We start from the raw sequence: 20907 nt of genomic DNA, 5'->3' as shown, positions 1-20907 counted from the left end.
GGGAACTTTAACACCCGCTGACTTCACCGGATAGATCTTCCAGACAAAAAATTAACAAGGAAACCGTGTCCTTAAAGGACACACTGGATCAGATGGATTTAATTGCAATGTATAGACCTTTTCTCTCCAAAGCTGCAGAATATACATTCTTCTTAAGGGCACAGGGATCATTCACAAAGATAAGCCACATGTTAGGACACAAAACAAGTCTCTACAAAATCAAGAAGATTGAAATCATATCAAGCATCTTCTCAGATCACAATGGAATGAAATTAGAAATCACTTACAGTAAAAACACTCATAAACATTCAAACACATGGAGGCTAAATAGCATGTTATTAAACAATGAATCAGTTACTTATGAGATCAAGAAAGAAATAAAAAACTTACTAGAAACATATGAAAGTGAACACAAAACAAACAACCTCTGGGACACAGCAAAAGCAGTGCTGAGAGAGAATTTCATAGCATTACAGGCATACCTCAAAAAACAAGAAAAATTAATAAACCATTTAACCCTACTACTTAAAGAGCAGAAAGAGAACAACAAGAAAAGTAGAAGGAAGAAAACATTCAAAGAAGAACTAACACCCATCCTCCTCAAATTGTTCCAAAAACTCCAAGAGGAAGGAACACTTCCAAGCTCTTTTTATGAGGTCAGCATCATCCTAATTCCAAAACCAGATAAAGACACTACAAAGAAAGAGAATTACAGGCCAATATCCCTGATGAACACAGGTGCTAAAATTCTCAACAAAATGCTAGCAAATCGCATCCAGCAATATATTATAAAGATCATACACCATGATTGTGTGGGATTTATTCCAGACATGCAAGGCTGGTACAATATTCACAAATCAATAAATGTGGTACATCACATAAACAAATTGAAAGACAAAAATCACATGATCATATCAATAGATGCAGAAAAAGCATTTGACAAAATCCCATACCCATTTTTGATAAAAAAAACTCTCAGCAAAGTGGGAATAAAGGGAGCATATCTCAACATGATGAAGGCCATATATGACTAACCTACAGCACACAGCCTACTCAACAGGCAAAAACTAAAACCATTTCCCCTAAGAATAGGAACAAGACAGGGATGTCTTATTCAACATAGTACTGGAAGTCCTAGCCACAGAGACCAGAAAAGAAGAAGAAATAAAAGGCATCCAGATTGGAAAGGGGAAGTAAAACTCTTATTATTCAAAGATGGCATGATATTATACATAGAAAACCCTAAATACTCCACCAAAAAACTACTACATTTAATAAATGAATTTAGCAATGTAGCAGTATACAAAATCAACACCCAAAAATGAATGGTTTTTTTATACACCAATAATGAATTCTCAGAAAGAGAAACTAAACAAACAATCCCATTTGCCATTGCAACAAAAAATTAAGATAACTAGGAATAAACTTAACCAAGAAGGTAAAAGAAATCTCGAAAAACTACAGGACGTTGAAAAAAAAGAGAGATAGAAGGAGATATAAACAAGTGGAATAATATTCCATGTTCATTGATTGGTAGAATCAACATCATTAAAATGTCCATACTATATATAAGGCAATCTATAGATTCAATGCAATCCCTATTAAAATACCAACAGCATATTTCACAGATCTATAGATTCAATGCAATCCCTATTAAAATACCAACAGCATATTTCACAGATCTAGAACAAATACTCCAAAAATTTATATGGAACCGAAAAAGACCCCAAATAGCCACAGCAATCTTGAGAAAGAAGAACAAAATTGGAGGGATAACAATGCCAGATATTAAGTTATACTACAAAGCCATTGTAATCAAGACAGCTGGGTACTGGCACAGAACAGGCATATAGATTAATGGAACAGAAAAGAGACCCCAGAAATCGACCCAAGCCATTACGCTCAATTAATATTTGACAAAGGAGGCAAGAGCATACAATGGAGTAAAGATAGTCTCTTCAATAAATGGTGTTGGAATAATTAGACAGATAAATGCAAAAAAAATGAAAATAGATCAAGTTATACTATATATAAAAATAAACTCAAAATGGATAAAGGACTTAAATGTAAGTCATGAAACCTTAAAAATCCTAGAAGAAACCATACGCAGAAAAATCTCAAACACCTTTTGTAGCAATATGTTTACAGATAATCTCCTTGGACAGCAGTTGCCAACCTTTCAGACCTCACAGATCACCAGTGGCCCACAGACCACCAGTTGATGACTGCTGTCCTAGGGCAAAGGAAACTAAGGAGAAAATAAACAAATGGGACTATATCAAAATAAAAGCTTCTGCACAGCAAAAGAAACCATCAACAAAACGAAAAGGGAGCCCACTGTACGGAAGAACATATTTGGCAATGATACACAAGGGTTAATATGCAAAATATATAAGGCACTTATACAACTTAACAATCCAATTAAAAAATGGAGCTTCAGGAAGATGGCTGCTGATGGGAAGGCAGACTGCAAGATACTGTGTGAGTGAGAGAACAAAGGGAGAGTGTGTGGTCGCACAGGGAGTGTTTGTTAGTGAGTTGAGGGACAGCTGTACTCCAGGAGACTGTGGGGGACAGCCGGACGGGGTTCCCCTGACCGGGCAGCCCCCACTGCTGCTGGGTTCCCTCCCGGAGCAACCAGCTCTGACATAGAGACTGTGCCATCTTGAAGGGGAAAGTGGATGTTATCGGAAGCCTGAAAATCTACAACTACAGCACCCAGCGAACAGCTGTGAACCCGAGAACACCGGTTCCCAAGTGAAACGAGCACAAGGATTCAGAGGAGCTCTGCACCCCCTCACGAAAGGTCAGATTTTGCCTGGGATAAGGTGAGGTCTCTGGTCCGGGAAGGAGAGAGAAACACGCACTGCGGGAGCTGGAGGACCTGGGGAAATCTGTGACCAGAAAAATCCACGGCCCTTGGGGCTGGCGTGATCCACGAATGCGGAAGGGGGTCCACAGAGCTGCTAACAGAAGGGAACTCTAAAAAGCAACCCATAGCTGAACTGGGTGCAAAAGGACAGCCTAAAAATTTTTAAAGTGTGCCAGCTGCTTAGAACCAAGGAGAAAAAAGACTGCCCAGACTTGTGCACAGCGCCAGAGTTCACACACTTACTCTGGCCCTTCTCTCTCTCTCTCTCTCTCTCTCTCTCTCTCTCTCTCTCTCTCTCTCTCTCAATCCTTGCTTTTGATTACTAAGCCCAATACATAGGATCACCCAATTGGGGACACTTGAAGAAATTGCAGGGGAAAGTTGTTTTTGAGGAACCTAGGGATCAGAGCGGGGAATAACAATCAGAGAACCAGCTCTGGGGCAACCCTTTCCCCCAAACCGATATTAAGTGCCACGGGGAAAACAAAATCTAAACACTAGCTAGAGGGGGGAAAAATGGTGGCAGAATAGACAGACATGTTCCGAGCCTTGTCCCAGAGCAGAAAGAAAGAACAGCTGAGGGTCGCACGAGGAGTGTTTGTTGGCAAGTTAAGGGACAGCTAAACTCCAGGAGAAGGTGGGGGACTGCTAGATGGGGTTCCCCTGACTGGGCAGTCCCCACTGCGGCTGGGTCCCCCCAGGAGTTACTGGCTCAAACGCAGAGACTGCACCATCTTGAAAGGGAAAGTGGAGCTTATCGGAAGCCTGAAAATCCACAACTGCGGCACTCACGGAACAGCTGCGAGCCCCAGAACACTGGTACCCAATTGGCACAAACACGCGGATTCAGGGGAGCTCTACACACCACCACAGAAAGGTCAGATTTCTCCTGGGATAAGGTGAGGTCTCTGGTCCCAGCAGGAGAGAGAAACGCGTGTTTTGCGGGAGCTGAAGGACCAGGGAAGACTGTGCCTAGAAAAATCCGTGGTGTTGGGGCTGGTGTGATCCATGAATGTGGAAGGGGGTCCTCAGAGGTGCTAACAGAAGGGCTCTCTAAAAAGCAACCCATTTTGATCTGACAGGCAGGGACAGCCTAAGAATTTCAAAGGTGTGCCAGCTGCTTAGCCTTGCGCGCAGACCCATTGTTCGCACACTTGGGCTTTTTCCTCTTCAAATCCTTGCTTCTGATTACTAAGCCCAATACAAAGGATCACCCCGTTGGGGACACACTGGGAGACTGCAGGGGAAAGTTGTTTTTCTGGAACCTGGGGATCGGAGCTGGGAGTGACCATCGGAGAGCCAGCTCTGAGGCAGCCCACTTGCACAAACCGGTATTGAGTGCCACAGGGAAAGAAGGATCTAAATACAGGCTAGAGAGGCCAAAGAGATCCAGAAGTCAATCCAGAAACACTGCCACCCAGTGGCTGAATCACAAATTGACTCTTGTGTAATCAAAAATAAAGGAATACGAGAAATTAAGACACACCGCCTGCTTAAAAATCAGGACTGGCTTACAACACTGAGGAGCAGTGGAATGCAGGGAACTGCAATACTGTCCTGACTGAGAAACAGGCGTGCCAAACAGAACAATAGAGGAAGTGAATGACCTTCACTATTGCACATTTTTTTATTTTATTTTTTTCATTTTTTTCATCTTTTACTCAAGACACTAATTTTTTTTCTTTTTTCCTCACTTGATTTTACCTTTGTAATTATTACATTTTTATTTTCAATCAGTATCATTACTACTACTATTTTACCTTTTTTTTAAAGTATCATTTTATTTTCTCTTTATTTTACTTTGTGATTAGTGTTCTACATTCTATTTTTATCTTTCCTTTAGCATCATTTTACTCTATCTCAACTCTACCTTTATGCCATCACTCTTTTCCTAACCTTTCCCCTTTTGGTGTCTTATTTATCTTACCCCTTTCCTGCTTTAGATTTTCCCTATTCTTTCTCTTTACACCCTGATAAAATTTCACCCTACTTATATATCTAATCTACAATCCCCTGCTCCAAGTCCATACACACCTCTCTCTTTGCTGTCTTAACTATCCAAAAAATTGTCTTTCTCTCTGTCCTTTTGTTGTTGTTTGCTTGAATGTTGATTATATCGAATTTTTATGCTTTTTTGTGAGATTGTTTTGCTTATTCTCTTTGTTTGTTTGCTTTGTTTTTGTTTATTTTTTGTTTCTGTTTTCCCTTGCCTCGCTTGATATTAGTTGGTGTTGTAGTTTGTATTAATCCCCAGGTACTTGTTGCTGACATTTGCTGGGATTAGTGGTTGTTCTATTGGAGTTTTCTCCCCATATATATAGTTTGTTCCCCTTTCTCTCTTAGTCTCTTTCTTGTCTCTCTTACTTTTCTTTTTCCTTTTCCCAATTTCATTTTGACAGTCCTTTTTTTCTTTCTTTCTTTTTCCTCTTCATCTTTCTCTCCTATTCCCTAATTTGCCTTTCTCTGGTGGTCACCTTTATTGGAGGTTATTAATATCATGAATACATTTCTGTTCAGTGCCTTGTGTGTTGTACCTCGTTGTGTTGTATTTTGTGCCTTTAAATCAACGCAGGAGAGAGAGAACCACATAACCAGACACCCAGAGAAGCTGAGACCATGGGGAGACAAAGAAACAGCCCACATATGAAAGAAAAGCAGGCATCACCAGAAAAGGAAGTAAACGAAATGGAGGCAAGCAACCTTCCAGAGAAAGAATTCAGAGAAATGGTTCTAAGGTGGCTGAAAAGAATGGAAGACAAATTCGACAATATGAGTAAGAACCAAGAGGAAATGAAGAAGAACCAAGAAGAAATGAAAAATGACATCGCTGCTGTAAAGAACTGAATAGAAAGCATCAAGAGTAGACTGAAAGAAGCAAAGGACCGCATCAGTGAGCTAGAAAACAAGATGGGGAAAAAATACCCAAGTAGAGCAGCTTCTAGAAAAAAAAATTAAAAAGCAGGAGGAGAGCCTAAGGGAACTTTGGGACAACACAAAACAAAACAACATCTGCATTATAGGGGTTCCAGAAGGAAAGGAAACTGAGCAAGGAATGAAAACCTGATTGAAGAAATAATGACAGAAAACTTCCCTGATATAGGGAAGAAAAAACCCAGACATACCCAAGAAGCTCACATAGTCCCAAGCAAAATGAACCCCAAAAGACTGACGCCAAGGCACATTATAATTAAATTGGCAAACACCAACGACAAAGTAAGAATCTTAAAAGCGGCAAGAGAGAAACAGAAAGTTACCTACAAAGGAACCCCCATCAGAATAGCAACTGATTTCTCAACAGAAACTCATCAGGCCGGAAGGGAATGGAATGAAATATACAAAGTCATGCAAAGGAAGGGTCTGAATCCAAGAATACTGTACCCAGCAAGGCTATCAATAAAAATTGAGGGTGAAATCAGGAGCTTCAAAGACAAAAAAGGACTAAGGGAATTTATTACCACCAAACCAGCAATGCAAGAAATGCTAAAGGGTCTGCTGTAAAAAAAAGAAATAGGAAGCGAAGAAGGAACACAGGGGTAAAGAATAAAAATGGCGACAAATAAGTACCTACCAATAATAACTTTAAATGTAAATGGACTAAATGCCCCAATCAAAATACATATGGTAACGGATTGGATAAGAAAGCAAGACCCATATATCTGCTGTCTACAAGAAACCAACCTCAGAAAAAAAGACGCACACAGACTGAGGGTGAAGCGATGGAAAAAGGTTTTCCAGGTGAATGGAAATGAAAAAAAAAAGCTGGGGTAGCAATACTTATATCTGACAAATTAGATCTCAAAGTGAAGGACATAACAAGAGATAAGGAAGGCCACTTCATAATACTAAAGAGAGCAATCCAACAAGAAGAAATAACTCTGGTAAACATATATGCACCCAATACAGGAGCACCAAAATACATAAAAAATCTCCTGGAGGATATCAAGGGAGAGATCAACAGCAATACAATCATAGTAGGAGACTTTAATACCCCACTATCAACATTGGACAAATCCTCTAAATAAAAAATCAGCAAAGAAACATCAATCCTAAATGACTTGCTAGACCAGATGGAATTAATTGACATCTTCAGAACATTTCACCCCAAAGCCACAGAATATACATTCTTCTCAAGTGCACATGGGTCATTTTCAAAGATAGACCATATGTTGGGACATAGGCAAAGTCTCTTCAAATTCAAGAAGATAGAAATCATATCAAGCATCTTCTCAGACCACAGTGGCATAAAACTGGAAATCAACTGCAATAAAAACAATCCAAAGAAATCACACACATGGAGACTAAACAGCATGCTATTAAACAATGACTGGGTTACCAGAGAGATCAAGAAAGAAATAAAAAAAACATCATGGCAACAAATGACAATGAAAACACAACAACCTAAAATCTATGGGACACAGCGAAAGAAGTCTTGAGGGGGAAGTTCATAGCTCTACAAGCATACTGCAGAAAACAAGAAACAGTGGTAATAAATTACCTAACCCTACAACTCAAAGAGTTAGAAAGAGAGCAACAAGAAAAGCCCAGTGTAAGCAGAAGGAAGGAAATAATAAAGATCAGAGCAGAGATAAATGACATAGAAACCAAAGAAACAATACAAAAGATCAAGAAAACCAAGAGCTGGTTCTTTGAAAGGATAAACAAGATTGATGAACCACTAGCCAGGATCACCAAGAAGCAAAGAGAGAGGACCCAAATAAACAAAATCAGAAATGAAAGAGGTGAAATAACAACAGATCTCGCCAAAATACAAAGGATTGTTAAAAAATACTACGAACAACTCTATTCCAAAAAACTGGACAACCTGGAGGAAACGGACATATTCCTAGGAAAATATAACCTTTCAAAACTCAATCAGGAAGAATCTAAACAGCTCAATAGGCCAGTAACTATGGAAGAAATTGAATCAGTCATCCAAAAGCTTCCGGCAAACAAAAGCCCAGGGCCAGATGGCTTCACAGGAGAGTTTTACCAAACATTCAAGGAAGAAATAAACCTATCCTCCTCAGACTATTCCAAAAAATTCAAGAGGAAGGATCACTTCCAAGATCCTTCTATGAAGCCAGCATCAACCTAATACCAAAACCAGATAAAGACAACACAATGAAAGAGAATTACAGGCCAATATCCCTCATGAACATAGATGCCAAAATCCTCAACAAAATTCTAGCAAATTGGATCCAGCAGTACATCAGAAAGATCATATACCATGACCAAGTAGGATTTACCCCAGGAATGCAAGGATGGTACAATATCCGCAAATCAATAAACGTGATACATCACATAAACAAATTGAGAGATAAAAATCACATAGTCATATCAATTGATGCAGAAAAAGCATTTGACAAAATCCAACACCCTTTCTTGATAAAAACTCTCAACAAGGTGGGAATAGAAGGATCATACCTCAACATAATAAAAGCTATATATGATAAACCCACAGCTAACATCATACTCAATGGGCAAAAACTAAAATCATTTTCCCTAAGAATAGGAACAAGATAGAGATGCCCACTCTCACCACTCCTGTTCAACATAGTACTGGAAGTATTAGCCATTGCGATTACACCAGAAGAAGAAATAAAATGCATCCAAATTGGAAAAGAAGAAGTAAAGCTGTCCTTATTTGCAAATGACATGATATTGTACATAAAATAACCGAAAGACTCCATCAAAAAACTAACAGATTTAATAAATGAATTCGGCAATGTAGCAGGATACAAAATTAACGCCAAGAAATCTATGGCATTTCTATACACCAATAGTGAACTTACAGAAAGAGAGACTAAAAAAGCAATCCCATTTACCATCACACCAAAAAAAATTAAGATACCTAGGAATAAACTTAACCAAGGAGGTAAAAGACCTATACGCGGAAAACTACAGGACACTGAAAAAAGAGATAGAGGAAGACGTAAACAGATGGAAGAACATACCATGTTCATGGATTGGTAGAATCAACATCATGAAAATGTCCATACTACCCAAAGCAATCTATAGATTCAATGCACTCCCCATTAAAATACCAATGGCATATTTCACAGACCTAGAAAGAACTCTCCAAAAATTCATCTGGAATAAAAAAAGACCCCGAATAGCCACAGCAATCATGAGAAAGAAGAACAAAGTAGGTGGGATCTCAATACCAGATTCAGCTGTATTACAAGGCCACTGTTCTCAGAACAGCCTGGTACTGCCACAAGAACAGACATAGATCAATGGAATAGAATAGAGAACCCACATATTAATCCAAACCACTATGCTCAATTAATATTTGACAAAGGAGGCATGAACATACAATGGAGTCAAGACAGTCTCTTCAATAAATGGTGTTGGGAAAATTGGACAGATACATGCAAAAAAATGAAACTAGACCAACAACTTACACCATACACAAAAATAAACTCAAAATGGATACAGGACTTAAACATAAGATGGGAAACCATAAAAATACTAGAGGAATCCACAGGCAGCAAAATCTCAGACATATGCCAAAGCAATTTCTTCACAAATACTGCTGCTAGGGCAATGGAAGCCAAAGAGAAAATAATCAAATGGGACTGCATCAAAATAAAAAGCTTTTGCACAGCAAAAGAAACCATCAACAAAACAACAAGAAAGCCCACTGTATGGAAGAACATATTTGCAAATGTTATCACTGATAAAGGTTTAATTTCCAACATTTACAGGGAAATCGTACAACTTAATAAAAGGAAGATAAATGATCTAATAATAAAATGGGCAACGGACCTAAATAGAAATTTTTCAAAAGAAGACAGAAGGAAGGACAAGAGACACATGAAAACATGCTCAAAGTCACTAATTATCCAAGAGATGCAAATCAAAACGACAATGAGGTACCATCTCACACCTGTCAGAATGGCTATCATCAACAAATCAACAAAGGACAAGTGTCGGCAAGGATGCAGAGAAAAAGGAACCCTCGTGCACTGCTGGTGGGAATGCAGACTGGTGCAGCCACTGTGGAGAACAGTATGGAGTTTCCTCAGAAAACTAAAAATGGAACTCCCATTTGACCCAGTAATCCCACTTCTAGGAATATATCCCAAGAAACTAGAAACACCAATCAGAAAGGATATATGCACCCCTATGTTCCTATACAATAGCTAAGATTTGGAAACAGCCTAAATGCCCATCAGCAGATGAGTGGATTAGAAAACTATGGTACATCTACACAATGGAATACTACGCTGCTATAAAAAAGAAGGAACTCTTACCATTTCCAGCAGCATGGATTGACCTGGAGAGCATTATGTTAAGTGAAATAAGCCAGGCAATGAAAGAAAAATACCACATGATCTCACTCATTTATGGAAAATAAAGAACATTATAACCTGATGAACAAAAAGATAGATACAGAGGCAGAGAAGCATCGAACAGACTGTCAAATTACACCGGGAAGGCTGGGGTGTGTTGGGGAGTGGGGAGAAAGAAATCAGCCAAAGGACTTGTATGCATGCATATAAGCACAACCAATGGACACAAGACACTGGGGGGTGGGGGGGGGGTGGGATGAGGACATGCAACAGGGGGTAGGGGAGGCTGGGGGAAGGTCAATGGGGAAAAAAAGAAGATATATGTACTACTATATGTAATACTTTAAACAATAAAAAAATAAAAATAAAAATAGATGGGCAAAGAACCTAAATAGACACTTCTCCAAAGCAGACATACAAACAGCCAAGAGACGATGAAAACATGGTCAAAGTCACTGATCATCAGAGAGATGCAAATTAAAGCAATAATGAGGTATCACCTCACACCTGTCAAAATGCCTACCATCAACAAATCAACAAATGACAAGTGCTGGTGAGGATGTGGAGAAAAGGGAACCCTTGTGCACTGCTGGTGGGAATGCAGACTGGTGCAGCCACTGTGGAAGACAGTATGAAGTTTTCTCAAAAAATTAAATATGGAACTGCCATTTGACCCAGTGACTCCACTTCTAGGAATATATCCTAAGAATCCTAAAACACCAATCATAAGAATATATACACCCCTATGTTCATAGCAGCACAATTTACAAATAGCTAAGATCTGGAAACAGCCCAAGTGCCCATCAGTAGATGAGTGGATAAAAAGCTGTGGTGCATTTACACCATGGAATACTCTGCAGCAGTAAAAAGAAGAATTTCTTACCCTTTGAGACAGCATGGAGGGACCTGGAGAGTATCACACTAAGTGAAATAAGCCAGTCAGAGAAAGACAAGTATCACATAATCCCACTCATATGTGGAATCTAATGAACAAAATAAAGTGAATAGAGTGGATCCAGAGACATGGAAGCAGGGAACAGAGTGCAGAATCTCAGAGGGGGAGGGTGGCTGAGTGGGAGATAATCAACCAAAGAGCTTGTGTGCATCTATGCATGGCCCATGGACACAGACAGTGGGGTGCTGAAGGCCTGGGGCGGGGGATCAGGGGGTGGACAGGAGGGGGTCAATGGGGGAAAAAGGGGACATGTAATACTTTCAACAATAAAGATTTAAATATATGTATGTATATATAAACAATAAAATGGCAATCCTATATAATAAAAGGCTAATATGCAAATGGCCCCCTTGACCAGCTTGCCAACTGCCCATGGCCCCTCTCCCCAGACCGCCCAGCCGGATTGGCCCCAAGGCAGGACAGCTGGACCCCACCTGTGCATGAATTCATGCACCATCCTCTAGTTCCAAATCACTGTGGATGATGTTAGAAGGGTATGATATTTATAGGAATGATCATTTCATAAATTTTATGTCTAGCCCTAGCTGGGTTGGCTCAATGGATAGAGCGTCAGCCTGGGGACTGAAAGGTCCCAGGTTCGATTCCGGCCAAGGGCACATGCCTGGGTCGCGAGCTCGATCCCCAGTAGGGGGTGTGCAAGAGGCAGCCAATCAATGATTCTGTCACATCATTGATGTTTCTATCTCTCTCTCCCTCTCTCTTCCTCTCTGAAATCAATAAAATATATATATATTTTAAAAATTTTATGTCTAATCACTGGGGGATAAACATGAAACTAATATAATATTGTCTGTCAACTATAATTGAAAAAAATATAATAATAATGAATTTTAAAAATAAAATATCTTTGTTAATCATAATAAAATAAAATGAAATCAATAGCCCTGGCTGGTGTGGATCAGTGGTTAGAGTGTTGGCCCACCACAGGGTCACAGGTTCGGGTCCCAGTCAAGGGCACATTCCTGGGTTGTAGTTCGATCCCCAGTCCCAGTCGGGGCACATGTGGGAGGCAACCAATCGATGTGTCTCTCTCACATCAGTGTCTCTCTCTCTCTCTTTTTCTGTCTCTCTCGCTCTCTTCCTTCTTTCCACTCTCTCTAAAAAGTCAATGGAAAAAATATCCTCAGGTTAGGATTAACAAACAAACAAACAAAAAGTCACAAAGAAAACTAGAAAATACCTGAGGAAAGTGAGAGTAAGAGCACAGCATCCCACATGTGTGGGCGGCCGCTGAGCAGTGCCCAGAGGACCGTGTAAAGCTGCAAGTGCACATGTGCAGAAGGAGAGAGATCTCAGCCAACAGCCCGTCCAACACCTCAAGAAGCTGGAAGAATGAGAACTAAACCCAAAGCAGCTCCAAAGAAGAAAACAGTAGAGATTAGAATATAAGGGAAACAGAATAGAAAAACTATGAAACAAATCAACAAAATTAAGGTTTTTTTTTTTAAGAATCAATTAAATTGACAAACCCTTAAATTAATTAAGAAGAAAAGAGAAGACTCAAATAACTAATATCAGAAATTGAAAGAGAAAACATGACCATTGATGCCACCGAAATAAAAAGGACTATAAGAGAATACTACGAATAATTGGATACCATAGAAGAAATGGAAAAATTCTTTGAAACATAAAACCTACCAAGACTGAATCACAAAGAAACTGAAAATCTGAACAGACCAGTAATGAGTAAAGAGATTGAATAATCAATTAAAGACTTTCCAACAGAAAAAAACCCAAGTAGCTTCACTAGAGAATTAATAACACTGCAGAATCATCTGTCTCAGATACTTCCAAAAAGTTGAAGAGACACTTCCAAGTTTATTCTGTGAGACAAGCACTACCCTTATACCAAAGCCACAGATGTTACAAGAAAACTATCCGTCAATATCCCTGATGAATATTGATGCAAAAATCCTCAACAAAATATTAGCAAATTGAACTCAGTATCATATTAAAAGGATCAGCCTGGCCAGTGTGGCTCAATGGTTGACCGTCAACCCATGAACCAGGAGGTCATGGTTCGATTCCCAGTCAGAGAACAAGCCCAGGTTGTGGGCTCGATCACCAGTGTGGGGCCTGCAGGAGGCAGCCGATTGATGATTCTCTCATTGTTGATGTTTCTATCCCTCTTTTTCTCTCCCTTCCTCTCTAAAATCAGTAAAAACAGGTTTTAAAAAAAATAAAAAATGAAAGGCTCATATACCATGAGCAAGTGGAATTTATTTCTGGAATACAAGAATGGTTCACTAGATGAAAGTCAATCAGTGTAATACACAGTGACGGGAAAATTGACACAGAAAAACCATTTGACAAGATGCAACATCCTTTTGTGACAAGAACAATCAACAAATTAGGATTAGAAGAAGGAATCTAATTTCACACAACACAGGCCAATTAGACATGTATGCACACCTGGGCGGCCTCCCCAGGCCAGCACCCCTTTTTCCCCCCAGATGGGAACTTGGGGCACAGGGTCCCGGTCCCTGGTCCAGAGCCCTGGCCTGAGGGTTGGGCCCATGTGCAATAAATGGGCCGACGAGCGACAAATCAGAATCCCGTGATGAAGAACATACACCCGTTCCCCACCGTGGCAATGTAACATGCCATTTTCATGTCACAGACACAAAGCTCTGCCCTGGGAGCACCCGGAGGCTGGGTGGGCAGAAGGGCCACCCTGAGGCCTGCACTTGCCCAGGACCTGGGACAGGCAGGCAGCTCCCCTGGAGAGGCCCAGGTGGTAGGGCCATAGTAAACAGCATTTCTTTATTTTCATTTTACGATGCTTTGGCATTTGTGGGCCTTGCTCACCCTGTTTGCTGGCCCTCCCCCCCCTCCACCAATCACCCAGGGCCGTACCAACATCCAGGGACAGCTGTGCCCTCAGCCCGCTGGGATCACTCACACTGGCCAGTCCTCAATGTGCTCAGTCGCCTCACCTGTTCCTTCCCTCAGAAACTACAGGAAAGCCTCTTGCCCTCGCCCCTCACCCTGCCTCCTCCAGCAGCCCTGCAGCTTCCCCTGTGGCCTCTGGGTGGCGCTGTCCTGGGAACTGGGAGTCGCACTGTTTCTCAGTGGCTGTCATCTCCTGACCTGTGGCCTCATCACACTCAAAGGATAATGAGACCTGCATTACAGCCCGGCCAGCAGCCCCCAGAGGCTGGCTCTGGGCGGTCAGGCTGGCAGCTGCCCTTGGCCCCAGGCCTGTCTCCTGGCGCTGCCACAGCAGCCAGCACACAGCCAGGGGCCCGGCCTTGCCCATCAGACACCCCGCTTCTCTAGGGAGCAGCCGCTGGCCCTCCTCCCAGCACAGGCCTCCCTCGCAGGGTGTCTGCTCTGTTTCTTTTTTTTTTTCTTTTTTTTTTTTTTTAAATATATTTTATTGATATTTCACAGAGAGGAAGGGAGAGGGACAGAGAGCCAGAAACATCGACGAGAGAGAAACATCGACCAGCCGCCTCCTGCACACCTCCCACTGGGGACGTGCCCGCAACCAAGGTACATGCCCCCGACCGGAACCGAACCCGGGACCCTTCAGTCCGCAGGCCGACGCTCTATCCACTGAGCCAAACCGGTTTCGGCTGTTTGCTCTGTTTCTGTCCTCACGCGTCCCACACGGTGCAGAGCCCGGGATGCTTTCTGTGAGGCCAGCCCCGGGCTCCCTGCCATGGACACAAAGGCTCCCCAGGCCACTGCTCGGTGCTCCACCCGCCCCACCAGCTCCCTTCCAGCCCCTGCCCCATCCTGGTGACCCGTGTGGGTGTGCCTTCCTCACGCGGGCTCTGCAAGGTGGGCAGCAAGCCCAGAGCGCTGGCAGTGGCACTGCCCACTGAGGCAGGCAGCCAGGCTCCAGAGCAGGGCCGGCTAGGGGTGTGCTCCCCAGCCCGTACAGGGGCCTCTGTGAATGTGGTGTCTGAGCAGGCACCCACCTACTGGCACCAAGCGCGAGTGAGGCCACTGCCACCTCAGACCCCCTGGAGGAGCCCCATCCTGGGCAGGAAGGCGACCCACCTTGGCCAGGTCCGCAGGGGCCCCAGGGGGGCTGTTCTCTGGCTCGGGCTCCTCACTGCTGCCCTGGCCCACATCACTGTTGGCCTCCTTCTCGGTGGTCTTGCTGCCTGGGGCTGCCTCTGGGTGCAGTCCCAGGAGAGTGGGACCCCCCGCCTCGCTGTCCCCCTGGCAGGAGAAGGGCCCGGTGGGCGCGCTACAGGTTGGGCTGTCGATCCCGCTGTCCCGGTTAGGGATCTTGACGGTGCAGCACTGCTCCCCGGCATGACTCGCAGCAGCCTGGCTGCCAGGGCTCCTCGGGGCAGGGGCCCCGCAGTGGGCTCCAGGCCAGACGGGCAGCGCCTGCAGTTTCTCTGGATCTGTGCTGGGCAGCTCCGGGGAGGAGCCGCCAGGCCCATCTTCCTGCCCCTCGGGGCTGGCACAGAGGGCTGAGGCTGTTGAGACCCCTCCTCCTGGCTCCATCCTCAAGGCTGAGCTCTCTGAGTGAATGGGGGTGCTGGCGGGGCGGGGGCTTCCTGTCAGGAGAAATGAGTGTGGTCAATGCCAGCTGGGCCCTGGACCAGCCCCTGTGGGCCCCAAATGCAGCACCCAGCATGCCTCCCCGGGGTCAGCCTCCGTGGCCTCCGCTCGCTGCCTAGGGCTTTAGGGCAATGGCAAATAGAAAATAAATCTCTTCTACAAAACACGGAAGAAAGGAAGAGAGGAGGGAGACAGTGGGGGAGAAAGGAAGGAGGTGGGGAGGAAGAAATCCTACAGTAGAAGCTACCTGCTGCTCAATGAAGTCAAAACATATGCGCAAGACAATAGCGATGCGGGTGGAGCACGCACGGGTCAGAGGAGAGGGGGAGGGCAGCTCCAGGGCAGCTCAGGGCGGGACCCACCCGGCAGGTCCCAGAGGCCTGCAGGGAGGGTGGGCAGGCTGCTTTCCCAGCCCCAAGCCCGAAGCAGTGTCCCCTGGTGTGGGGCAGCCCCTGGAGCCAGCTTGACACTCTCAGGCCAGAACTGAGCTGGTCCCTGGCCACAGGAGGCGCCTGCCAGGGAGGCCGGGTCCCCTGGAGGGTGCAGAGCTCACCCAAGGTGCGGGCGCTGGCAGGTACCCCCTGCAGCTGGCACCTGAGCACCTCACTGCCCCCTCGGACCCACCCCGCGCTCCCTGCGCTCACACTCCGCCCCTCACGGTGGAGGGCACCCACGGAGGCAGGCCTCGCACCCGCAGCCTAGATGAAAGTCAATGAGTGTAATACAGATTGACCCACACCCACCCAGCATCCTGCCTCCCACCCAGGGTCCTGCCTCCCACCCACCCAGCGTCCTGCCTCCCACCCACCCAGCGTCCTGTCTTCACATGGGGTTTTAGAAAAAGCCCGCTGAGCTGCGTGTCTGGCAGCCGGACTACCTGGCGGGGGCGGGGGCGGGGGGGGGCGGAATTGGCGGCGCGGGGGCGGGGCCCGGGTGGACGACTTCATGGCTACATGTAGTCAAAACACTGCAGTGTCCACTTCACCATGAATGACGTGTCGGTTATAACTCAGAGCAGAGGATGCTTCTGGGGGTGGGGGCCTGGCAAGCTGCCGGCATCCTTGGTGTCAGCGTCCACGTTACAGAGGGCGGTCACGTCCAGAGCAGACGTGAGGCGTATGGATGTCCCTGTCCCCAGGGCAGGTGTGTGGACGTCCCCGTCCCTAGGTCAGGCGTGTGCCCTTCCAGTGGAGCCTGGCGCCACCATCATTTCATCTTCCAGGACTTGAATGCAAGGGCAGCCACGATGCTGGGCCAAACGGGGGGCAGGGGGGGGAGGGCAGGGCGAGGTCCTGGTGTGGAACAGCGAGACCACCTGATCCAATCAGGAAGCTGAGGGATGCAGCCATGGCCTCACTCAACTAAGGGTTGACTTCCCAGCGGCTTTCCCCAGGTCAAAGTGAGCACCAGGGCAGGACAGGCTGACCCAGCCTCCCCCCAACAGCTCCGGGGGGCAGTGGGCTTTGGGAAGGGCACACACATGTGGACATGAGCTCCCACATACACACACCCCTCCACAGCACACGTGTGTGCACACATACACAGCGCCCAAGGGACCCTGTCCCAGGAGAGGGAATGGCATCCCAGGCAGACAGGACGTGAGCTGAGTGACATTTCATTCAGACCGGCAGAGGCAGATTTGGGTCTGGCATCTGCCCTGTGGTCAGGGCTGCCCCAAGCTCATCCTCCTTATGTCGGAATCTGTTTCTTCAAATGCCATGTGCTGGCCGCCAGAGCCCACCGGGGGCAGGTGGAGAGGCTGCAGTGAGGCAGCTGCTCCCGCGCTGTGGTCACTATTCTGCACGTGGGGACGCTGGGGCCTGGGCTCACAATGGGCGCAGGGCAGCCAGGCCCGCCTGGCCCTGCGGACTCATGGAGCTCTGCCTCTCCGCTCTGCGGGTGTGGGTGTGGGTGCAGCCTGGCAGCTTGAGGAGCCACTGCATACATAAGGAGGGGCAGGTTGTGGTCAGAGATGCATCAGCCCTGCCCCTTTCCCTCCCCCGCCCCACCCCGGCCCTGTCCCCCTCAGGAGCGGAACCAGGGACTTGGGCCCCTGCAACTCCCCAGCTGGGGACAAACCACTTCCTCTGCGCCCGCCCCACCCAGCCCCCCAAGCTGTCAGGCTCCGGAGGTTTGGAGTGGGGGATCAGGTGCAGGCAGTGGGGTGCTGTGTGTGCGCGTTCTCTCCTGCAAGAACCGCAGGGCTGGGGGGCCCTGGCGCTGCAGACACCAAGTCTGAGCGCTGGCCTCGCCCTGGCTCACAGCAAGTCTGACCCCGCGGCCCCTCCCCGGAGCCGGCTGCTCACCGGGCCTGCTGCCCGCTCCATGTCTCCATGTCCACACACCGTGGGTCCCCCGGAGGCCTGCGGGCTCACCCTCTTCCCAAGGCACCACCTAGACAAGGCCTGGCGGCCGGGTCAGAGCTGCAGGCTCCGGGCCAGGGGTGTTAGAGGGCCCAGGCCCCGGACTGTGTCTAGGACCACCCGGCTCAGGCCTGGAAGAGTCCAGTAGCCCAGCTGGAGTGGGGTCCCCCTCCACTGGTCGGCTGCCAGGACCGGCCACTCCTGGGCTCAGGGTCATCTTTCCTGGAGACAGAGACACCCCGACGACCCAGTGCTGTCCCCGCTCTCGGCGTTCACCAGGGACCGCACACTTGCCTCTGCACAGCGACCGGACTGTCAACAAGCGCAGAGGCCCTGGGGAGACAACACAACCAGGCACCACGGTGCCTCCCTGGCAGAGCCCCAGTGCAGGTGGAGCTGGGAGTTTGGTAAATGGTTGAGACGGGACATTTCTCAGAGCAGCAGTGTGGCCCAGGAGGAGGAAGTCAGCCCCCAAACCTGGCCAGACAAAGCTTCCACTATGGACACATTTCATCAGGGGCCTCGCCCACCTCGAGGAGTGTCCCCCCTCCTGCTCTGAAAGCGCCCTCGCAGGCCCCGGAGCCCCACCACTCACCGGCTTCACGCGGCTTCTCTGGCCTCGGGTGGACGGAGCGCACTTCCTCTTGTGGTTCCGGTGCTGTCACAGGGACAAGGGGTGCATTTCCGCACTGTCACACCCAGGCCTCCCAGCAGAGAGCTTCCAGGCTGGAGGCCCCACCTCCCCCTCGGAGGCATTTCCTAGCAAACCCGCAGGCACTCCGCTCCAGGCCTCAGGGCCCTCTTGGGCAGGAACAGTGAAAAGGGCACAGAGGGGTGGGAAATTGAGAGGCCCCTGAAAATGGGTTATTTCCAGGGCTGACGCCAGCCCTCCAGCCAGACTCCCCCACCTACCCCCACTGGGAGGGCGCCCTGACCTTCCGGAAAAAGTGAATGCGTACATAACGACACGGGTCCTGCGAGGCTTAGGTCACAAACTCCACTCCGAACAGTTTAAATGGTGGTTTCTTCACCCAACCTTACCAACTTTTTACAAAACAGTCATTTCCTGGGCATTGGTTTCCTCACTGTCACACGGGTCACGTGGAGGTTCCCCGGGGACAGCGCCGAACACAGGGAACTGAGTGACAGCTGAAGTCCACAAGGGCCTCACCGGTTCCTTCACCCGCTGCCGACTCCCTGGGGCCCCTGTACCCCCACATCCTGAGTGAGGCTCACAGCAGCTGGACTGGATGGCTCCCTCCCTCAGCTCCTCCCAATATTGACCAATGGTGTGCCAAGGCTGTGTGCTGGGGGATGCGGCCCACTCCCCTCCAGACAGACTTCCCTCCAACCCAAGACTTGAAGGGTTCTGCAAACAGGTCACTGTGAGCACACGCTCCCCTCCGTGAAGGTCAGTGAGAGCCCCACCACCCACCCGGCCCAGGTCTCGGTGGGACTCCGCCCAGGAATCCGCAGGACAGAGTGAGGACATTGCTGGAGACTCAGACCATCCCCCAGCGGGCGGCAGAGGCGGTGGCCGCATCTCAGAGGCCCATGAGTCCACCTTCCAGAGCTTTCAACATGCACAGCTCTGAGCCTCTTGGCCCGGTCACTCTGTAAAATGGAGAGAACGCGGGAGGCCAGCCTGTGGGAAGCACAGCACCGCAGCCATCCCCAGCAAGGTCCCCACGAACATAGCTGAGTCGGGGACTGGCAGCGGGACCTGCTGATCAGAACCGGCCTAAGAGGCCCTGGCCAGGCAGCACAGTTGATTAGAGCGTCGTCCTGATAGACCAAGGTTGCGGGTTCCATCCCTGGTCAGGACACATACTAGAATCAACCAATGAAGGCATAAGTAAGCGGAACAACAAATTGACGTTTCTCTCTCTCCCTCCCCCTCTCTTTAAAATCAATAACAATTTTAAAAAGTAAAATACTTTTAAAAATGGCCTAAGAAGGCAGATGTGAATGTTGGCAGCATGGAAGCAGGCCTGGTGTAATGACCTGAAAGGTGAGGGGTCTTGTCAGGTGACTACAGAAGGTGGAGTAAAGTGAGGGGTGTGGCTGGAAAGTAGAACTGGACTCCAGAGTCCTCTCAGCCTGCGGGGTGTCTCCACCAGGGAGGCGATGCTTTCCAAGAAAAGCGTGCTTGTGGCAGGTACTTCCTGGTGACCCGAACCTGTGAAGCCATGCCGACCTCAAATAGCGCCGACCTGTGATGGAGCCAGTAGGACACTGCAGAAATGAGTGGTGACCTCTGAGACCAGGTCCTGCACCACATTGCAGCTTCAACCTTTCTCTCCTGAGTCACTCACTCTAAGGAGCCAGCTACCTTGTTGTGAGGAGAGCCCTGTGTGGGGAGGAGGCCCCAGCCTGCACCCACTGGCCATGAGGGAGTGAATCATGTGGAAGTGGATTCCCGGCCTCAGTCAAACCTTCAGATGAGCTCTCAGCCCCGGCCAACATTGGACCCCAGCCTAAGGGAGACCTCGAGTTAGAGCCACTCTGCACCCAAATTCCTGACCTGCCCAAACTAACTGAGTTGATAAGTGTTTACTAAATCTTGGGTAATTTGTTATGCAGTGGAAGGTGATATAACATGGTTATCAGAAAAAAGGAGCAAGGGGTGATCTAAGGATGGGGGAGCATCAGCCCACAGTGGAAAGTGTCCACAGGGAATTAATGGCACACATTCCTATTTCTCTGTCCAATTATTTCACTACTGACTCACTGGTCCAAACTGGGTCCTCAACCCTGAAGGGTTTCCTGGTGACAATGGTGAAGGTCCATTTATGCTGTTCACTCTCGATAAGGCCTCCCTCCTGTTCTGCCCCGCCTGCTCAGTGCCAGGGGCAGGGGCTGCTTCCTCCTCCACAG

At 47.3% G+C, this 20907-nt stretch overlaps 1 protein-coding gene across 1 annotated transcript in view; it reads right to left on the bottom strand.

Moving 5' to 3' along the window:
• FGD3 (FYVE, RhoGEF and PH domain containing 3) overlaps window positions 1-18668 on the bottom strand; it is a 54505-nt gene extending 35837 nt beyond the window's left edge. The window contains exons 1-2 of the mRNA XM_080668727.1: window positions 18626-18668; window positions 15152-15663 (exon numbers count right to left, since the gene is read on the bottom strand). Coding sequence (XP_080524853.1) covers window positions 15152-15610 — 459 coding nt within the window. The 5' untranslated portion in view covers window positions 15611-15663; window positions 18626-18668. The remainder of the gene's footprint in view (window positions 1-15151; window positions 15664-18625) is intronic.
• Between the last annotated feature and the right edge of the window lie 2239 nt (window positions 18669-20907).

Source organism: Plecotus auritus, assembly GCF_963455305.1.
Source record: "Plecotus auritus genome assembly, chromosome: 5".
In the NCBI taxonomy this organism is placed as follows: Eukaryota; Metazoa; Chordata; class Mammalia; order Chiroptera; family Vespertilionidae; genus Plecotus; species Plecotus auritus.
The sequence above is the reverse complement of the archived record's forward strand: the minus strand, read 5'-3'. Positions and strand labels throughout refer to the sequence as shown.